General features: G+C 32.2%; 1 protein-coding gene across 4 annotated transcripts in view; it reads right to left on the bottom strand.

The window, feature by feature from the left end:
* The window catches only part of LOC124368796 (cyclin-T1), a 41,871-nt gene that overhangs the window by 7,015 nt on the left and 11,849 nt on the right, over nucleotides 1–23,007 (bottom strand). For all 4 annotated transcript variants that reach the window (XM_046826176.1, XM_046826178.1, XM_046826177.1 and 1 more), the window contains 8 exons: nucleotides 22,723–22,933; nucleotides 17,901–18,024; nucleotides 17,483–17,528; nucleotides 13,407–13,497; nucleotides 8,529–8,702; nucleotides 7,150–7,243; nucleotides 5,273–5,381; nucleotides 1,766–3,413 (listed from right to left, as the gene is read on the bottom strand). In XM_046826176.1, the coding sequence (XP_046682132.1) occupies nucleotides 1,766–3,413; nucleotides 5,273–5,381; nucleotides 7,150–7,243; nucleotides 8,529–8,702; nucleotides 13,407–13,497; nucleotides 17,483–17,528; nucleotides 17,901–18,024; nucleotides 22,723–22,933 (2,497 nt within the window). The remainder of the gene's footprint in view (nucleotides 1–1,765; nucleotides 3,414–5,272; nucleotides 5,382–7,149; nucleotides 7,244–8,528; nucleotides 8,703–13,406; nucleotides 13,498–17,482; nucleotides 17,529–17,900; nucleotides 18,025–22,722; nucleotides 22,934–23,007) is intronic.

Here is a 23,007-nt window from a genome sequence, read left to right on the forward strand (position 1 = left end):
TACATCTGCTAGCTTTACCATGAAACTTTATTACTGCAATATTAATATGTTTGTCAAACAAGGAAAAGTGCATTTTATTTTACTCTTCTAATACTTATTTTGAAGAGAATCCTTATTTTGTTATAGCAGTTTGGTTGTTTTTACTTACTACAAACCTCTAAAGGAAAAGTGATGTATTTGCTAGAGATTTAACCTGCAGGAAACTATATTTTATAGGACGATTCACGCTTTTGAGACCTCGCCAATTGAGTACGTTTTCATTGTATTCAATAAAGACATTTTTCATTTCATTTTAATTTTGCTTGTATCCAATGACTTTTTATTGAGGATGTAAGTTGAGACTGATATTTTTGTACTTATTTCTCCAACAGAGTTGTTAACCCCATGCCTGTAGGGTTATCACTAATATATTTACACCTTATTATGGAATGAAGCCATTCGATGTATTGAATACTGTGCACAACTATATGAATAAATATATTTTGACTTGCCTTCTCTAATGGGTTTATTTGTATAATAATGCAAAATCATTACCAATTTTGAGTTGTAATTTTTTACAATTGATAATTTTAATGCAATAAAACCACATGTCTGAGGATTTACGAGTAAAAATAGCACGATAAATTAGGTCTGTATCCAAACTGTCACGTCATTCAAAACAGTTCTTCGGAATAAACAACAATAAGAATGGAATAAGTTACTGACAGGCCTTAGGTTGATTAACAACAGACGCACTTTAGTGCACTCTTTTCTGGAGAATCTTTAATTAAACCTCGTAGATCATACACAAATGACGTACTCTCTTCTCACTGGATGTCTGAATTAGAACAAACGACCAAACCGTTAAAACAAAATAGCCACAAACATCAAAAGATGATGCAGTAAAAGTTTCAAAAGTAAAACATGGTTATGCATTTTTAGGAAAAGTTATAAAATAATATCAGATAAACCACATGAATCAACATTAAACATAGTGTATATGTGTAAATAAAACTAAAGCAATAGGTGAAATCGTGATAATGAAAATAAACCCTATCAATATTTTAAATCAGAATAGGCCCATCTTACTTGAAATCATTGTCATGTGTTTGATCCAAAAAAAAATTCAAAAGAAAATAGTGTTATTTCTTTACTGAGGTCAAATGTGAACTTTATTAATCTTCCAACCCCAACCACACAAGAAAAAGCTATTTTACAAAAAAATCAGAGGAAATCACTGACTTGAAAAAATTGCCATAATTTATTGTTTCAATTCGATGAATGGACAGGACAAATATAATTTTGAAAGAGTAATCGATATACCTTTTATGAAGTTTTGACTGCATTTTCTTCAGGAATAAATAATAGGAATAAAATTTACATTATTCCACCGAATTAACAGAAAGTCTTCCGGTTCACACTGCGTCGCAACATTGCTGAAGAATCAAATTCTTGAAATATTTCGGCCTCCCTGTGGAGAGCCAGTAAACAGATGTTACACCAAAACTGAAAATTGGTTTCTTACAAAGTGTGAACCGAACTTTGACGTTATTTATGACACCGACCATGAAAGTTAAAAAAATAATAGCAAACAATAATTTGTATAATTAATAATAAAAAGCAATTATATAATGGGACTTGTTCATAGGTCAGTTGGAAAGCATGTTAATTATAAATGACAAAACCTTGTTTATCTTTCACTTACCTCATTGCATCTGTAGTCTTTATAGGTCAGTTCCAAGCATGTTAATTATAAATGACAAAAGCTTGTTTATCTTTCACTTACCTCATTGGACCTGTAGTCCCCATTGGTCTTGGATTGCTTTGAATGTTTGCTCGTGTGACTATACTTGTCATCGTCATCCCTGTGAGAACTTCTTTCTCTTTTCTTCGATGAACTACTAGAAGACACTTTAGAAGACGAATGTGAAGATATAGCATCCTTGCTTATTTTTATTTTTAGGCTGCTTGGAGTTTTTACTTCCACATGCGGCTTTAACAATTTATCCCTTGGGATCTTTATTTTCAAACATGCACTGGGTTCTGGTGCAGGTTGAGCATGAGGTTGAAATTTCTCCTGCATAATTTTGTTGATTTTATCTTTAGGTATGGTTATTTTAATAGGTGCAGGATCTCCTCGGTGTTTGTCTTTATCCTTTTCACGGTGTTTATCCTTGTGTTTATCCTTCTTTTTTTCTTTATCCCTTTCCCTATCTTTATCTTTGTGTTCTCGATGTTCCTTATGCTTTTTCTTCTTTTTGTGCTCCCGTTTGCTGGAACTAGCCACTTCAGTCATCTCCAGAGGTTGAGCTTCTGCAGCTACCTTACTGTCCACAGTGCCGAGGGACTGGAAACTGTGGTTGCTATCCGATGACTTCATGTCCTTACTTACAGAAGTTGCTGGTACATCCTTTCGCTTTTCTTTGGGTTGCTGCGCTTGATCATTTACTTTCCCTGGAAGTTTTATTGCTGTTTTCCCTTTGGCAAGGCTCTCGAAACCTAGCATTTCTTCCACCTTAGGCATCACAGGTATGAGCTCAGGTTCAGAGCTGGAACTACAAGTTCGATTGCGACCGGATTTGATTGGCGATAAAAGTAACGGACTCAAAATTGTAGGTTTTATGTCTTTTGGAGGAGATGTAGGAAGAGGTGGAGTCATTTTGTCCGGGCTAAATATAGATGGAGGTTTAGTTGGAGGTAGAGGAATAGCGGGTGGTGGGGGAGGTGGTGGTGGAGGGAGTGGGGGTGGAAGTGGTGGTGGCGGAGGAGGAGGAGGTAAGTGAGGAGACAGTGATTGCTGTCCAATAGATTGGATGGGAATGGGATGTGCCATTTGCATATGGTAACTTGAAGTAGTATTATGTCCATCGGTTTTCATTTCTGTTTTACTGTATCTGGTATCACTGCCTCCACTTCTACTAGGGACGTCAGTTGTACTGCCCCAACTACCACTCATCTGGTTTCCTCTTGAGTTGTCAAATGTTTTCTGAGATTTGTGGCTATTGACCAACATAGACATAGGTTTGTCCATTGGCACTGCATACTTATTTTCAAGTTTTATGGTTTGAGATACACTCGTCTCTGGAGGGTAGTTTGTACCATTTCGAGACAAGTGATGCCCATGAGAGTGAGAGACTTTCGGAGGCTGCTGAATAGAAGATGACATCTCTTGTTTCACCTGTCTAGAAGTCACAGTTGCAGAAGCGGCTTGGTTGCTTCGTTTTGGTGGAGGAAACATGGCCTCTGGTCTGACCATGTGTTTAGCCATTGATGGGCTGGGTAGTCTATTGTTTGTAGCTGTGGAAGTCGGACCCTGCACGGGGAATGAGGGATTCTGCGGAGGGTAAAGGAACTGTGCATTCGTGGACTGGTGATTGTTGCTTGTCTGCGTGGCATTAGGCATCATGTGGAATGCTCCTCCGTATCCAGCCTCTCTGTAATAATACAAACACTTTAAGGACAAAAACGTGTAAATATCTTTAATTAGTACTACAGGTTGGTGGATTAAACCTGATCAGGGTACACTTCACAAAACCAGGTAATGAGATTGATGGGTAACATTACTACAAAGTAAGAGTACATCACACCACATGTCACGTAACAGGCTTTCGCTAAGATCGCATACAAAATTTCAAATTTATGTAGTCAGTTCCATGTTTGTTAATTAATTATCTTAATACACAGATGGAAAGTAACGGATTATTTATAAGTTACTTGTCGTCACAAATCCACTATTTTCTTCTCCAGAAGATGTCTTATCAGTTATGGTAAAAATCCAAATGACATACTCAAAAACCAGGTTGCATCTCTTATCAAACTGATGATAAGATTTATGTCAAACAGATGATAATATTCACCAAATCGCAATCCAAGCTTTTTTTTTAGAGTGAACACTGTACATATTAACCCTATGCAATCTACCTACAAACGTCTATTCAAAATGCTATTTTCACTCAAGAAAAGAGTTGGACAACTTCTTTCAGAGACCTTTTTCGGTGGGTGAATAAAACTTTAACACAGTTTTGTAACGAAGTTTGTATCACGGCCACTACTGCTTTGTTGTTTACAGCTACTGGACATCTTATAGTGGCAGAGGCCCGGGACGATCGGTTGGCTGACTTAAAATTGTCCCATGGATTGTTGTGTTTGAGCCTTGACGCGACACAGCGGTAGAACTAACCAAGATCAATTCCACTATTCTAGTGGAAGCAACTGGCGTAAAATGTGGCTCACGGACATATGTTGATCTTCATTCACAGTGTCACAGACCATATTGCTTAATATATGATGTCTTGAGATTAATTAGATACTGATTCGAGGAGGATTCAATTTCTTGTGTATTTATTTTATCATTTCTTGAGAAACGGAAAAATTATTTTTGAGATTTTCCCGGTTCTCCAAGAGATTTCCGGCTTAGTCCCGGTTTTTCTCCCTGTCTGTTGAATTCTGAGTTTATTCCGGTTGGATAGCCACTCTGTCTCTATTATCCATGAATGGATTATTTGCTTGGGGACCATCCGTGGATCCCAGAGTAAAATATATGGTTTAAAAAAACTTGAAAATATTAAAGCGGTTAACTGAGTTTCTTAAATGACGTAAAATATTAAGTGATATGAATAATAGATGGCCAATATAAATAATTACTATTAGTTTTTGTGCCTACTATTGAAAATTTTAGAATTATCTGCGAAATTCACTGCTGTCACATTATTTATTTTGGGTTAAGCTGAAATAGTATTAAAACGTCATACAACAAAAATTTGAAAAAAGAGTGTTCCTTATAGTTGGAGAATACCATGAACAATACCCCGATATTTTTTAAACACTAAAAGACAATGACCCTGTAAAAGATCGTAACTAAAACTGACAGCTGGATAACTCAAATTAAATTGAGTAAGTGGATAAAGAATACTCATACACTGACATAGCTAAACAATTCTTTCAGATCACATTACAAATATTACTGAGGTATAATTGATTTGTGTACTTTAAAAAAAATTAATTAATGACCTGTTTCTAAAGGAGAAAATTTCAAGTTTAAATACAGATTTGATTTAATATCATATACTATCAAATTTAAAAGGCTTTAAATGACATTCGATTGATAATTCCATTAGATGCATTTATTTGCTGTTAGTTTCACACATAAAGATAAGTTTTGTAAAAAATATATGGAAATAAACTGTATCATAAAGAAGAGGTGTGTAACTTCCTTTTTGTCTTCACCATCACTTAAATCAAGAAATATAAAATAAAGAGATCAGAGAAATATTAAATAAAATTTCAATCTTACCTGGAACCCGTATGAACAGCAGGCTGCTTCTTGTAATCAGGGACAGGCATAGGGCGGAAGTTTGGTGCCAGCAAGCTGTTGTCCGCCACTTTCTTCCTGTTGTCTTCAGCTAGACATGAAATATATACATACATGAAATATGAAGCACAAACGTTACAACTAACACATTATATTTGAGTACAGGGTAGTGGTAGGTTGAAGGAAAACTAGGGGGGGAGGGGTTGGTTAGTAAAATAAAATTTATTAAAAACCATATTGGCCATTGTAATTCTTAAAAATATTTTGGGGAATATCAATATTGTTTAATCTAAAATAATCTAAATTGCAGTTGATAATATGTTGTAATTTTAAACATGAAATATAACTGATCTGTGGCTATGTGTATCAAGTGCCATACTTAACACAGTGATACATGCTGTGAAAAAGAATACAGGCAAACAAGAAGCTTTTTACTCCTTCAAACTGTTACTACCTCAAGTTATGTGAAAGTTATATGGAGTGAAACAGAAAACAAAAAAAATTACAAAACAAATTTTTCAATTTATGTACAAATAAAAAAACAATACTCTAGTAATTGCATATTTGTATTACTTTACATTTTCCCTGGTTTATAACAAAAAAGATATATATATATATATATATATATATATATATATATATATATATAAAACACTTATTATTTAGTATTTAGCACATATTATTTTTTAAATACCCGAAAAATATACTGCCCAAAGACAAAAACCAGTACATTATTCTGGGAGTTTCTTATTATTAGTCGGAGGGTTAACACTGTCCAGACTCCTGGTCTTCTGCAGCACTGATGATCTGTGGCTATGCGTAGCAAGTGCCACGCTTAACAGTGATACATGCTGTGAAAAAGAATACAGGTTAACAAGAAGCTTTATACTCCTTCAAACTGTTTAACAACACCCACACTTCTGGTCTTTTGCAGAACTTGACGATTAATTTTGTCCTTCTTTACAATGCACTCTTCCTTGCACTGAAACTGTAAAACAAATTCTCTAACATTGCAGGAGAAATTTTTGCGACTTCTTGCCACATGGCCACTTTCAATTCGTCTAGTGTTCGGGCTTTGTTTATGTAATCCCTTGTTTTAAGGAATCTACACAAGAAAAAAATTTAAAATGCTGAGATCTGGAGAGCAAGGTGGTCATATGCGATATCCACAAAACGCAAGATGATTTGGCCATTAAACTTGTTGCACAGCACCACAAAGAAATCTTGGAATTATACAGAAGACGTTCATGAATTTGTTCAGGATTTTAAAATTTTCATCAGACATTACAAGATCAATCATTTGGTCTGCAAAAGCTTCCCGCATTGCATAATCAATAGGCTTTAGCTGCTGGACAATAGCCCTTTTTATATTGAAGGAGATGATAAGATCAAAACACATTATTCCTCTCAACAAGTGGTCAGACATGCACAAAGCAGTAGATTGTTGACAGGCCAGCCGCCGATGACTGGCTTCCACAGCTCCTCTTACTTGTTCAACATTCTTTGGTGTCTGGGCTGATCTTGGACGACCTGTCTACATCTGTTTCAAAGTTGAACCAGTACACCTGAAGTTACACACCCAGAGTATAATGGGTGTTATGAGTAGGAACTCGGCCACACAAAACCTCTATGGAACTGCAGCTGAACAGCAATGCAGGACTCACGACTTTAAAAAAAGCCCTTGACAAAAAATGCACTGTGCTCAGCAACTGCTCCACGACTTCTATAAATGCCAGTGTGTACGCTCTAGAACACACCTACTCACCAGGCAGTACGGTAGTGAAAACCATCAGATCATTTTGCCGCTCCCTGTACATATAAGGTATTTTCATTAAACAGTGTAGAAATAGAAAATGTACCTGCGTTGCGGTTGCATGCAACTGGTTGCTGGAAACTAGCGTGCTGTGGGTCTGCTCCTGGACCTGGCAAAGCTCTCTTCTGGGCCAGCTCATTCTGCAGTATATCAATCAAATTATGTAGAATACAGTTTTTACATACTTCAGTACATGTAAATAACAGTAACCTACACACAAAACATAACATTGTTTATACTGTAATGTGACAAATTCTTATCTTAAATTAAGTGATGTAATTTTAAAGAAATATTCTACTACCAGATAAATCACACATTCGTTTTACTATATACTATATGTAAAAAACTGTTAACATTCATTCCCACCCTGTACATCTTAGATAACTGTTTCTACTTCCCCAGGAGGGTTCACTTCTGGCTGGTTTATACCTTTTAAGCTTAATCTCCTGTGATGACTGTTCAATGGTTTTTATTTTATCTGACAACGATAACACTATGTTTACTTTTAGAGTTCATTGTGGCACAGTACTTAATTCAAAGAATTCACACACTCAAAGAATGACAGCTAAAACCAATCAGTCAACACAGATGCAAGATGAAAATGCATTGACTGATTAGTGACAATATCAGACAATAATGTGATTATGAGTCATCACGAATACTATAGCTATATCTGTTTTGCAGTTGGGCCAATTGCTACACGTAACAACTAAATTACTTTACAAGATAGTTGTGCCATTTAAAGAACCAAGTTTTCAAAGTGATCCAGATAATTGGCAATGTAGATAATTCTATTGTTCAGATAATTGTACTTCTACCATACATTAGTTTCATAAATTATGTGTTCAGAACCATGCAGAAACATACGAGGCCCGTTGTTTTTTTTTTCAATCTCCGATGATCTCATGCCATAATGGCTAGACACGTGTCAGGTCTGTAGTAATCGATCACGCATCTTCCCAAACTGACTAATTGAACTCGGCAGCAACAAATGTTGTAGAGAGAGACAAAGTAAATGCAAAAGTTTTAAGCTTCTATCTGGGTGAAAAGTGGGTACTAACCAATAAGACATTTATTTATAGTATTTAAAATTCATTCCATAAGACAAAATTTGAAATAAAACATAATAGAGCTTTGAGGTTTAACACAGTTCTTGTGAGGCTAAGAATGAAGATAGGTGCCAGTGGCATTAGCTCTTGATCATTTTTAACGAGAGATTACAATTTTTAAGCATTTATTTAATTATTTGCACACCTTCACAGTGGCTTTATACTAAGGGATCCTGAACAGTGCAACGAGCATGTCGCATTAATGTGACTGCCGCAGTCATCACGTTAACCGTCTTGTTATAATACAAGTAATCAACACCTATAGAATGCACCTATTGACGGTTCGAGGACTATGTTTCAAGGTGGGTTCACTCACCACTCCAATGTGGTATCCAGTCATGTTCTGGTTGGCTGAGATTTTTCGCTTCAAACGAGAAGGACACTTGTCGAAAATGCGAAGAAACTCGTCAGTAAGCTGTTCTAGAAGTTCTTGAGTAACGCTTCTGTCCACATACCAGAACCAGCTCTTGCTTTCATTGCTCAGTGGAATCTAAAATAATAAATGGCAGAACTTTTATTATTGACAATTTACAACACTTTGAATCATGAGTACTTTTCACAAGCATCTGATTTTTAGTTCAAATTTTGAATAATTATATTAGTTAACTTTGAAATTGAGAAGAATATAATTCGTGTTTTAAAACAGAATTTTATTTTATATGATTTTAATGACAAAGATAAGTAAAATTATTTAAATCTGTAAAAAAATTTAATATTTTCTACTGGTAATGATTTTTTGCACTGTAAATGAACATTAACATTTATTTGCTCTCCAAACAAAATGATCATAATGAATTGTAACTATTTAAATGAACTATTGACATTAATTAATGATGCAAGTGATAAAATACAACATGACATGTGTCATAAAAACAAACTCAAAACCATGCAATAGTGGAAAAGTCATACAGAATTAGAAGAAATAGATTACAATTGGCAACACAATAGTTGGATTACAATAAATTTTTTGATTACACATTTGTTGTGCAAAAGTTACGATGTTACTTTCCATAACACACAAGATAGGGACAAATGAACACTGAAGTTTGTTTACACATAACATCTGCAGGACTTGGGTCCCAAATATAAGAAATTGATATATCTACTGAAAGTCCACTTCGGAATGAAAAGGGCTTTTAAGATATAGAAAGAAAAAATTCAGAGTTAGCAATTTTATATGCAAAACTTCAGAAATAAATAACACCAAACATATCAGGTATGCCAACTTTGTAAACAGACAAGACTTGTTGTGACATAACAAAAGTGTCAAATTTTGAAACAAAATGTTTTGAATATTAGATTAATATGCCTAATTTACATATATTTGGATTTATGTTTTTAATACTGTGTTTAAAACGGTGGGAAATAAGGGTCAATCGGCAAAGACAAACTAAAAAAGGTCCACTAACATTACGGTCTAGTTTGCATTGTTTAATTTTTTTTTATTTTCCTAAAAAGGTTCTTCATTCAGAAACAGTAAAAAGTAACAGTGTTGCAATTTAGCATGTTTGTATGTCTTATTCGGATGGCTAAATAGTGTTGTGATTTTTTAACAGATACACTGCAATAAATCACCAAAATTTATGAGTGATGTTTTGAAAATATTGCTGGAATCGAAAGAATTTACTGAATTTGTCCAGCAGCTTCTCACTTCTCATTGTACGATAAAATGGAGTGTAAATGGTAATTATCACAAAGTTTTTCCAATTCAACGACAAGCTTTGAAAATCCACGCAACATGAGAGCTGCAATCGTTGTACTAAGCAGGACTGTTTTATAAGCATGACCTTGATAGTTTGTTAAGGATTATTATTTACTCATAATGCAACCAAAACCAAATTTCATTGCTTTGCTTTCCTATTTGGCAGTAAACAAATTTTCAAATTTAATTGTATTGTAAATATTTTTTTATGTTTTGTATATTTTAGGTACATCACAAAATATTAGCTTTTCATAAAACTTACTCGACTGAAACGATATATATTACAGAATATGAACTTTTAGGTTGGCTCATATCAAGATTCAATCAATCATTAGTAAGAATTGAATGAAAAAAGTGTTCTCCATGGAAAGTTAGTAACTAAGTTTGTTAATACTACCAAACATCTTACAAATTAAAAAGCTGATCAAACTTCGTAACTACTACTACCACACATACACACACACACTCATATATATGAGGAGGTGTTAGACAAAGAGGTGCTATATCAAAGAGATGTTAATGAAACAGGCATTATTTCTGTATGTGCGCAAAGTTAGAAATTATATTGGAGGACAAACATAGGTTTCTACACATGTAGGTAGAAAAGAAACGGACTGAATCTGCTAAAAGTTCTTTATCTATTTTTATGCTCATACTATATCAATTTTCAAATGAGTAATGATGTGACGAAAGTAAATTTTGCTCAAGAATTTTAATTGTTTTTGTTTTCAGTACTTGTACTAACTCAACTATGTCGACACAGTCGAACACTGCACAAATGTCACAGAAAATTCATGATGAATAACATTCCTTGGATGTTTTGTCAGTACCCATCCATTCTAAGTTCTCAGAATTAAAATTGGTAATTTTTGTTTAGTGTTTCTAAACTGTAGTTTTCTGATTCAGCGTTATTTCATAAATTTTATACTATAAATATAAATTATTTTTATTTGACAAGCTGTAGTTTCCATTTCCGCAGTTAATCTTTCAAATTGTGATAACTGAATTGCCAAAGACATTGATGTCTTCACAACCATCTGAATCGTACACTCCCATACACGCGATAACAATTTTTAACTATAATATTGTCACAATATTACACAGTAAACAATATCACCATAATACAGTAACAATACACAAGATTTCCGTAACGAATCTTTCAACAGGAATTGCATAGTGGCACACCACTCTTTTTGAAATATCTATTATCAGATGACAAACCATGAACCACTTTTGACTGGGAATAAAACATTTAAGTAGAATGTGGTGGAGAGCAATACGAGCTGGCCACTCCACACTCATCCCTGCTTATGACCAATAACAAACAGTTTGGTTCTTTTCTAGCCACACCTCAGAAATACTACTAATCGAGTGAAACTTGCTATTGGAACCTTGGTACATTTTCACTCAAGATGTTTAACTAAAAACTTGGCAACACACTTGTGACTTTTTATGTCACAATACCGTATAAATAAACGTAATTTTTTGTGTTTATTTTTTCAAAATATGTTGTATATTCTGTGATTTTTTAACATATCACTATACAGAGGAAAAAAAATCATTAGATGAAATAAAAATAGTTTATGTAGTTAACGAATTTCTATGTATTGATTTTAAAAAGTGGAATACTTAACCCTGCAACTGGCTTTAAGCGATTATTAACAAACTAACTAAATTTTCAAATGGCACTAAGCTATTTTCGACGCATAAACAATGTTGTAATATGATCTCTCATAGCAAAAGTCTATTTTTACTTTGTTCTAAATAAAAAAAAAAAACATAAAAACAGAAAATTTAAAGAAAAGATTCAAGGTTTCATATTATACCATAAAACATTCTATAGTCACATTAATTTTTTTATTAGTACATTTTAAACATGGATGTTGGCATTTCAGATTGCGATTTGTTCACGTAATTTCCGAAAACACAAAATTACTGTAAGTTTGTCCAAATTCCCCATTATTTCAATAGCCTGTAAACAAATAAATGTTTATACAATATTTTTTGAAAAGGTAATGTTTTGAAAAATGTAAATGTGCCTAATCCGTCAAAAATAGCTTTATTAAACTATATTTCTTTTTACTTTATCGTTGACTGGAAGTAGTGAAAATCATAAAACAAAGAAGAATTTCTCTAAGCAACACTGTTCTCACTGAATATGTTCACTCAGCTAGTAGATAAGAATTACGCATCGCCTGGTTGCCATAGTAATTTCTCGGTTGTTATTACCCATTTGTCAGTACTAATGTATTGTTTGTTATTTATTTGCATCTTTTACATTTTCCATTGTTTAGTGTGTGTAAATAAACGTTCAAGTAGTATTTTATAAATTAGTGAAGTGAATAATGTAGAAGATTGTTTAAGGTTTTAATGAATTAATTGAATTTTTGTGGAACTGCTGGGCGGCATATGTTTATATAGGTTTAATATTTTATTGTTAAGTAAATAATTTAATGTACATTTTGCAATGAGTGTTAATTTGCAAAGTAGTGACATTGGAAATATACTGGGTAGTGAATCAGAAGACAATGTTAATTTGTTAGATAAGAATGATTTTTTCTTTCTTGGATGGACCATTGCCTAGTGAATTAATTGTGCCTTATTCTACAAACTTCCGGAATAATAAAGATAAATAATACATTGTTGTACGTACTTAAGATTATGTGTAATATTCCACCAACAAGGATACCTTCCGAATTATTCAACACAACTCAGATTTTTAATCAAATTGACAACTATAATAAAAGAAGTCACAAATGCTAACAAATCATGTAGCAGAATTTGTTATTCATGTTTATTGTGATAAATAATTCCAGAAATAAAAATGTTGAAGAATTGAACTTTTTAATTAAAAAAAAAGAATGTCTATTAGGTATGTAACAATTTAAACTCCAAATTATTTTAGTTTGAACCAAAATTTAATAAATTAGTTTATTATTTTTTTCCTACAAATTCATTAATTATATTAATGCCACTCATTTAAGTTTAGTTTAGTTATCTTTATTAACTTGTATTACCATTTGAACAATATTTTACATTGACTATATATGCAATCTTATACAATTATTTGAACATTATTTTACATTGACCGTATATGCAATCTTATACAATTATAAGATTATAACCTTCACTATGTTAGTTTATTTTCTTTGGTTTTTGTTATACCATTTATGTTTATTTGGAAATGTGTGAATTTAAAACGATGTAATGTAATTAATCAATTACAAAGTAGGAGAAATTAATTTTTTTCTTGGTTGGTGGTAAGATGACTATTAAAACATTATAGTTCAACATTTTTACATGGTCTTTATCTGATACCCACATTGCGTACATTTCTCATTGTTAGTGTGGCGTATTTATGTTATTAAGCAACTCATTCAGCACACTTTGCAACAACCAAATAGTGTACCAATAACAAGTTTCATGTTCGATTCAATGGAGAATAGATGCGTCATCATAAAAGTGATATAAAATACACAAAAATGTATTTACCTCCCAGTTGGACCATTTGCATGCTAAATGTATACAGAAGCAGGCCACAACTGTAGGCTTGTACTGGAGACACATTGTAGTTAAATGTAAGCTGAAAAAAAGCAATATGATGCAATAGAGTTTTAAAATCAAAATCACACATCTCATATAAAACAAACACATCTCAGAACTTAACCATTAAAGCACTATATACGCGGAAGGGTCGATTAGGGGCTAAACTGTCACTGTGTGTATGCAAAGAACTAATTTCCTGTAATTATTTGATGTGCTACATTATCGAATAACAACCTGTGTAGGTACAAACAGGTTTTGTTTGTGTTAAAGGCAGCACTCAATGCCACAGGCGAATAAAAAACTCCCAGCCGCCTGGGCAGTTCAAATCTGATGTAGGAATTGCGTGTTTGTTTGGTTAAGGAACTTTTGTATGTATGATTGTGTATGAATGAGAAGATAGGCTAATGACTGTTGCTATACAATATTGTATACTGTTCAAAAGCAATAAAGGCGGATTTGATTAGATGTTACAAGTGCGTATAAGTTTTACATTAATAGTGTGGTCAATATGTGTTCTGCAATGTAATGTTTGTGAAATATGTGTGATATATTTAGTTAGTTTACTACAATTCTCAGTATTAATTTATAACCTTACTACTAATTCATACAAACAAAATTATAAAACTCATTGGTAGGCTAAAAACTCTTGAAAAAGCAATGTATTTTTATATATGACATATGTCATGTCTAAAAAAATACACATTGTATAAACATTTTCTAAGTACATGCAGATTTTGTGTTCTAATAATTTGATATATTATCAAGCTAACTGTAACATTTTATTATTTAAATAAATACGTGAAATCTATTACTTCATTAAATCACTATTTAGAACATATTATGGCCAAATAAAATATATACATGCATGCAAGTTTTTATCCTTTTGTTACACAGAAAATGGAACAAAATTAGCAATGAGAAAATACAGTTCTAATTTTCTTATATTTTAGTGCTAGACCCTAGTCCCAAGTTAAGCAGCAAGTATTTGGTGCTTTAAGGGTTAATCTGATAACTGAATATTAGTAATAATAGCACTACACTGTAAAACACTACACATGAACATATATAGAGAAGACACAGTCAGTAATGCCACACCGGCTTCCAGATAGTTACAAATATTGCCTGAATGTCGCAGATATTTAGATAAAGTTATTAACCTTTCTTTAATTGTTATCAGAATATACTTGAATGCTTAATTTATGTGCAATTCACATGTTTCAAATGAGCCAATACAGGAATAATGTTCATGTGTCGTATGTTGATGAATCATTGAATGCTAATTGTTTTCTGCTATATTAGTGTCCGCTGCAGACAGAATATTTGTCACAAGCAGGAATGTATTCCCCACAAATGTTATATAAATGATGCTGAATGTACTTGTTGCTTTTCATGACAAAGAGAATTGTAACTTATAAGAAAGTATGGAGTGAACCCAGGAGAGTGATGCAGCAACTGTGACAGTTGCTGCTCACGCTCCACAACACACTATAAACTAATTCAGTTAAACAAATGTTTTAATAACTACTAAATGCTTTTTCTACCAGTACATATATATATATATATATATATATATATATATATTGCACTCATTTATTTGTTTGGCCGATAAAATTGTAAGAAATACTTACAGTTGTAACAATTACATGAAATTTTCAGGATGGAACCAAGTTCCTTATTATGTAGTCATGCAAGTTTCATCAGCATAAAAGTTTGGGATAGTAGATTGAAATTTATTTTTTTATTTATAAAATGTTTCTGTATGCCGTAAGGTTTGACTCACAGGACAAGCTCAGAATATAAAGAATTCCTCAAATTGGAACCACAACGAGCTTCGCTGGCAAGCAGCAGTTGTTAGCATTTCTATACCGTGGCTACTTAGGGCTTGTATTGAATTTAGGAGTAAATTAAATTATTGTTAGTTACTAATTTTAATAGAAAAGTACCATGTAAAAGCAGTGGCGTAACAAATCATGGGTTAAAAAAAATAATACTCATAGGAATTTCATCTTTGGTGTTTTCTTATTACCGACATGTCAACATTCAAATTCCTTATTATTGTCATGATCTCTTTAATTTCTTGATACACTAATTGTACAATGATCAAAATGTGGGAAAAATTCCACAAATTGACAAAAAAAAATGTTAGTAAATTAACACTCACGAGTCTCTTGGTGTTAGAAACATTGGATGGATTTTTTATATGTTGTCTCTAAAACCACTGATATCTCGTCTTTGTGGGAATAAAATTAAATACCGGCTATGGATTACAGAAATGTTGTTGTAATAATAGACTTTATTACCATTGAAAATGTTTTGAGTAATAGCTATGTCTATAAAACAACAAATAGCAATATTTTAAAATAACTTATTGAGTTATAATATTTAAAGGTAAGTCTACACATACTGAGAAGATTTAATACTGAGAATAATAATTTATGATTTAATATATTTAACCTATTTATTGTTTTAGATCAATTCAAATAAATCAATAAACCCCAATTTTTAACCTAGGTTTTTGGATGCAGTAAATGTATTCTATTTTTAACAGTTTGACTGGTAAGGTAAATAAAAGGTTATTTATTATACATTTTACTGGTTTTATTTAAAGTGAGTTAAATTACTTATACATTACTAATACTAGAAGTATTAACACATTTATTGGACTGGTTTACTGAACCATTTGATATAAAAGATGGTTCCTTCCTTATTGTTAAAAAATTATAAAAACAAGGACAGTATTTAAAAAAGTATAAAATAATTACAAGTATATTCAGCACCACAATTAGTAACAAAAAATTGTAATTAAAACATCGTAACATACTGATCTTAGTCAAATTATTTAAAAACATTAGGAATGCTAAATTATAAATAATGCAATGAGAAAATGTATGCTAAATCCATTCATGCATAATCATAATTACTAAAATGTTGAACTTGAACTGAATATAGATAACATTACACGTATAAGAATTGTCTATATAAAGGCACAAAATTCATAGTAGTCAAAGCATTCAAAGTTTCTGTAATGATAACAAACAGCAAACATAAAATTAACAAAGAAAAACATTCTTTTTGACGGAGTTTACTAAATAAAATAGGACTCTGACCAGCTGACTCAACTTTGCACTAATATAAAATTGTTTTATTTTATCATACTAAGAAAAATAAATAACTTAATGCAAAGAGTTACAAGACAATGTTAAGTATCTTAAGACATTGTCCTGGTATTAATACAATATACCAGATATATTATAATGTAGTGTTTATAAGTAAAACTGTAAGCACTGTCTTCTATTGTCTGATATCATAAAACAAATTCTGAATGATGAAAGCTTGAAAACCATAATGCCAAATTAAAACTCATTAATTGACCATCCGACCTACAAATACAGCAGTTGATTTCCAGTCATGCTAATAAAAATTTATTGAAAGATTGAATAATGCCAATGTATTTTAAGTTCACCAACCTGATATCATCAGCTTTGATATTCAATAGGCAGCAATTTTGGCAATTCAAATTTATTTCACTATTTGGTTTGCGATTTACAACTACAACCTAGTTAACAAAAATGTTTTATGCATGAAAATAAAATGTCACTTGCCACTTTTAGAGTTTATAAATATTAATTTACTTCTTTCATAAACTTAAAAGGTAAAGCCCAAAGTAAAAGACAAATAAAAATCCTATTACAGAATCAATTAAAAATATAATTTGTAGCTGAAATATAACTTTAAATGATAAGTTAGTTGATGGGAGGAGGGCAGATGTGACATCTTTTTTGTTTTATCTCGTATCAAATTATGTATATCTCAATTCCTGTGTTCCTTAATTGATTCTCATATTATTTCAGTTTTTATATACTCAAACAGAAAATAATCCAACTCTACAAATATAAACTGGGAATAAAAGTTCATAAGCTATCCATCATTCTGCATTTATTACTTATTGTTATAAGTAATGTTTATGTGTTTGTCCTTATAAAACTAATTAAACACCTAGATAACATAATAAAACACCTTACCTGTTGGAGGCCATGAAGTAAGAAGTTTGTGCAAGATCTTTACTGGCTGCAATCAAAAAAGAATACGTCAGACTTAAGTAGGATTTATTTTATGTTAGATTGGATGATTAGCAAGTCAAAAATAAGCTGTTCAACATTTCTCCTTGGTGGGATATTGTAAACCATCCCGGACAGGAAATTCAGTCCCAGCAGATCCGCTGAGTGGATGGGAGTTTTTATGGAGAAACGTAGATTGGAGGAAATCAGCATTGCGACTGACTCACAAAAAATATAACATGCACAAAGTCTGCTAAATGACCAATTAATCATTCAGTTACTTGGGCCTACAACATCAAGAGCTTTTAAATTACAAACAAAACTGGTTTTGCCACAATTTTTAGTAAAAACTAAGGAATTGTACAAAAAATAATAAACCAACCTTTAACCAGATGGCAACAGCGTACAACATGGGTGTGTGGGTGGTCGATGGCCACATCAAAGCCCAAGGTCTGCAGCAGGACATTCTCATTGATCACTAAGTCCTGCGCCTGCTCCATGTAGTGCTGAAATTATCAGTTCTTTAACACACTGATAAACAACATTACTTTTCTGTTTGTAATGTATGGATGATAATAGAAGAATAAGGCATTGTAATCTTTATTTTTTTACATGTGTACAGTATAGCATAAAAAACCAAAAGCCCTTTTATACACAAATTAACAGGTTAGAATGGCCATTAATTATTAAAATAATAATCATTGAATTACAGAAGACTGTCAATAATTTGAATATCCGGACTGTCGATAATCTGGATTCAAGTCCAGTGAAAACATGGCATTTAGTACATACTGAATTAGTTTAGTTTAAGCGCTGATACAGTAGAACGAAGAAGCAGTGATGACAGAAACATTATTGTTTGTTCACTTAGACGTACTGTTTCACTTAAAGGAGACACACAAAAAGTAGAATTGGAGAATAAAAGTGACTTTTAAGAAGCAAAGCCTACGCGCGTTATGAAGCATTGGTGACAGCATAGACGCTGATGTTGTAGCTTCAAAATTAGTGTCAAGAACAAGCCTAGAGATATAGCACTCACAAAAGGTACACAAATAACCTAAAATATATCATCCGATCTTTGTTTTGTTTTCAAGCCATTATTTTTTTAAATCTTGACTGTTATAACGTTATTGGCTATAGCTACGTAAATATTTCAGATTATTTCTCAAAACTAACTGACTGATAAATGGATCTGAAAGATATAGGTTTGTTACCATTCAACTACCTATATTGTTTTGAAAAATTATTGAATGTTGGAAAACATTGAATTCTCAAAAAAAAAAAAATTTGACGACAAATAAGAAATAAAAACCTTATAATTATTCCTCAGACTTTTTTTAAAAAAACATGTACATTTTGTCAGCTATTTACCCTAAGATAGTTGCAGTGCTGTCTCAATTGCACCATATTTCAAACTCCACTCAAAACGGATAGAGCTGAAAAGTTCAATTTTACTGGGAGAAGAAAGTCTGTTTAAACTCAATGAAATGATGCTGTTAACATGTTTTATTGGTCAAAATTACAACAACAAAATTGTGACCTTTGTGCTCGATGCAATATAACAGTCAAAAAAAGAGTCTATGATATTTTATGCTCCTGACACTAATTCTAGGATCTACTTCCATTTCTTCAAGCACAGAATCGACAATATATCAGGGTCATGCATTTCTAAAGGAAGGCCAGCTCCGTCTCCAGGCACCCTTCTTTCCAGGTAAGCATTATGAACTGTTAAAATCATACAGGGATCTGAGGAATGTATCAGGTTGAGGATCTTCACAACGGACAACATGCTGCCCATATAATCTAGCGGCTTCAGAAGCATTATCTCTTGCATATCCGTAAAAGTAGTGCATTTCTACATAATCTATGGGTAAAAAAGGAATACAGTATAGTTACTTTCTCACAAATTAACATCCACTCAGTCCCAAAAATGGCAAAATTATCTTATCCCGGCACAAACTTATATGCCAACAGTTTATTTTTCAGAGTCCACAAATTAATTAAAAGTCACCACAATAATGCACAAGTCAAAAGAAAATGGTTGTAGTATGATGGAAAAAGACAAATAACTGGAAAGGAACATAAAAACATGTGGCTTATCTCCCTTATCTTTTCCAGATAACTTTTATCTTTCTTACAAAACCAGTTTCTTCTAGTGGTTTTCTCACTATAGAACCAGTTTGATAATATTGTAAATAGTCAGCCTATCAGACAAAGCCCACTGCTAAAACTCTAGAGTTTTACTATTGTATGATTATTTCTATTACAACTGTTCACAGTTTTTATTGAATCACCAGGATTTTTTTAAAGTTATAGCTCATGGTATTGTTTAAACAAAAACTGTATTTGTATGTTTTCTATTATTTCACAAAAGAAAACTCACAATTATTGGATAATTGTGAGTTTTCTTTTGTGAAATAATAGAAAATTTATATTCCAATAAGAAGAGCTCCTCCTCCTTCATTGTATTTGTATGGTTTAATCCATTTACTCATTTATGTACTGTGTCATTACACAGAACACTAATACTTGTATTTGACTAATAAAATATGAATAAAAAAGATAGGAATCATGATTGATTATATTTTAACTGATTTTCTACTCTTTCAATAAAACTGACATTTTTGGTTCTATGCGTTTTAAGTGGAATTCGAGGTATGATTTGATTAAGATTGCACAGGCTTATTTTTAGAGTAAATAGCTGACAACATGAATATGTTTTTAAAGTTATGTCTGAGAAAAAAAATAAAGATTTTTATTTTTCAATTGCCACCAAAAATTGTTGAGGATTTCACATTTTCCAAGATTCAATGATTTTTAACCCTTTGAGTGCCAACGTCCGATTTTACCGGACGACAAAAGTTGGCCGAAAAGTGCCAACGTCCCGATTTTACCGGACGACAAAAGTTGGGCGAAAAGTGCTGACGTCCGATTTTACCGGACGTTTGAAAAAAGTCACTAAAAATTATAACTTTTAATATTTTTAAATAATATCATATTGAAATGTTTGTGAAGAATCGTTCTTTTCAAAATAAATTGCTATAGTACACTTCCGATCAAACTTATGAAACTCACATATAAACATTTTTGGTTTCCATAGCTACCGGAAACAATGTGACAATAGCTTCTTAAAAGTTGTATAGCTCACTCATTATTGAAGATAATAAGATTTACAGACAATTGCATACACTTTCCAGTGATATGGACTAAGAAAAGGTTATGCATTTTTTTGGTCATAATAATTTGGTTGAAACATGAAATTTAAAAAAAGTTTGAATTTTTTTGGAAAGTCCATTTTTGGTATTCCTAAATTTACTGTTATGGCAACTTTGTTATTTTATGTTAATTAAACAGAGTTTTCAGAGAAAAATAAAAAAAGAATCGTGTTGATAGCTTATTAAATAATCGAACTGTGAATTTTTTACTAAAACCTTGCAAAATGCCTGCAAAAGGGCTGGCACTTTTAGGTACATCCACTAGAAAAATACCTGGCAGTTTTCAGTACACCCACTCAATAAATACTTGGCACTCAAAGGGTTAAAAACACCATGGATGAATGTATGGTAACAACTTCACATCCATTAGATACATTTTCAGGTCAGGTAGTTTTGAGGGGAAAATTCATGATTTTGGCTATTTACGTAGCTATAGTCAAGAGTTTAGTAAAATAACATAAAAAATTTAATAACTCGAAAACTAAAAAAATCGGATAACACATTTTAGATTATTTAACACGTTCAATGCGGTTGCGGTAGATCTACTGCACGGCTGCCTCGCGCCAGGCGCGCATGACGTAGATCTACTGCACAGCGCCATTGTTTAGAAACCCAGTCAGTGTGCTCTCAGCACTCGTCGTGTATGGTTGTCCGTTTTGCAGCAGCGAACGTGTTAAGTACCTTTAGAGGTGCTCTATATCTGGGCCTTTGCTAGACACTAATTTTTGGGACAATAAATTTAGTATAACAAATTCAGAGATGTAATTCAAAATTTTCTTTCTGATAACTTTTTCATAGTTTCTTGTTTATATAAACTTTTTAAACATACCTAATAAGGTAGTGCAAGTACATTAAAACACTTTTAAGCAGTTAAAATAATTTGAAAATTAATTGTTTCCCAAAAATATATTGTTATTCCTTTAAGGTCTACAGAAATAATTATTACATTTGACATGCGAATTATAATAATCATACATTACAGGTATGTTTTTTTGTATTAAATTTAAAAACCAATAACCTACTTTATACGCTCCAAAGAGTCTTATAAATATATCTAGGACCATTGTTGATTTTATGCTTTGACAATGGGATTTCTTTATTTACTTAAATGAATGAAAAACTATAGTCGACACAGTATGTAGTTACCCTAGTTATATCATGTAAAGAACTATATTATACTTTTTCTGAACTAGAAAGATCTGTAATACTGATTTATACTGAGATATTAATCTAAAATTATCCGTTCATCAATTTTAATGATATTGAAATTTCTGCACTTTGCAACTTTACTTATCTTACTCAGGAGTATTAATTAGCACAGCTAAATTTGTTCTTAGACCCAAAATAAAACATTAAATTTCCTATTTATAATAGAATAATAAGTGTTTAAAAAAAACATTACATTATGAATATGCTGCTTTAGAAAACGTTGATGAACTACAATTCCTCGGACTACTGGTTTGAGACAAAAATTAAAATAATTAAAATCAAGTATTTGCAATAAAATATCAACAGGGCTCTTTGCACTGAGAAAGTTATAATTATTAAATGACCTACAATAGTTACAATATGTATATTTTGCAGTTATACATTCCCTCATTTCACATAGAATATCTTTGTACGGTAGTACTATTAATGGTAATTTAAAAAAACTTATGATATTACAGAAATATTGTGAAAGGATTACTTAGTTATTTGGGGCTAAAATAGTTTGAATCTGTTAAGCAACTTTTAACCAAAACCTGACGAAGTCCGAGAGATTTATTTGTATATACATATACTGTACGTATAAAAAGTTTATTTGCGTTTTATGAAAACTATAACACATAATAAGTCACATGTTAATTAATTTAGTGTTGTTAATCAGTTTTAAGAAAATCAAAAGGCTAAAAAGCATGTGCTAGTACACAAGCTAAAGGTGCAAGTTTAAGGATTAACCTTACTACTACTTATTATTTAAACGTTAATTTTAAATAAAATTGAACTGACCTCTGATTTAGTGTCAAGTGGGGGCAGCTCCCGGTGCAGACAAATCTGTGCCACCCTGATCACATGCTCCAACTTCCGTGGCTGCTCCTCCACCTTGGCTGCTAGAAACAGCGCAGCAGCAGCCATTGCATTACGATGAAAATGAGTGAACGAGTGGAACACGTAGAAGCGATGCATGTATACGATCGCAGTGTTGATGCACAATTGGGTACTGAGGTTGGTGTTAAGGAAAATGGAGTGAAATATTCTAAATACATTAATAAGACAAAGTTTTCTGAACATTTT

The sequence above is a fragment of the Homalodisca vitripennis genome, chromosome X (genome assembly GCF_021130785.1).
Source record: "Homalodisca vitripennis isolate AUS2020 chromosome X, UT_GWSS_2.1, whole genome shotgun sequence".
In the NCBI taxonomy this organism is placed as follows: Eukaryota; Metazoa; Arthropoda; class Insecta; order Hemiptera; family Cicadellidae; genus Homalodisca; species Homalodisca vitripennis.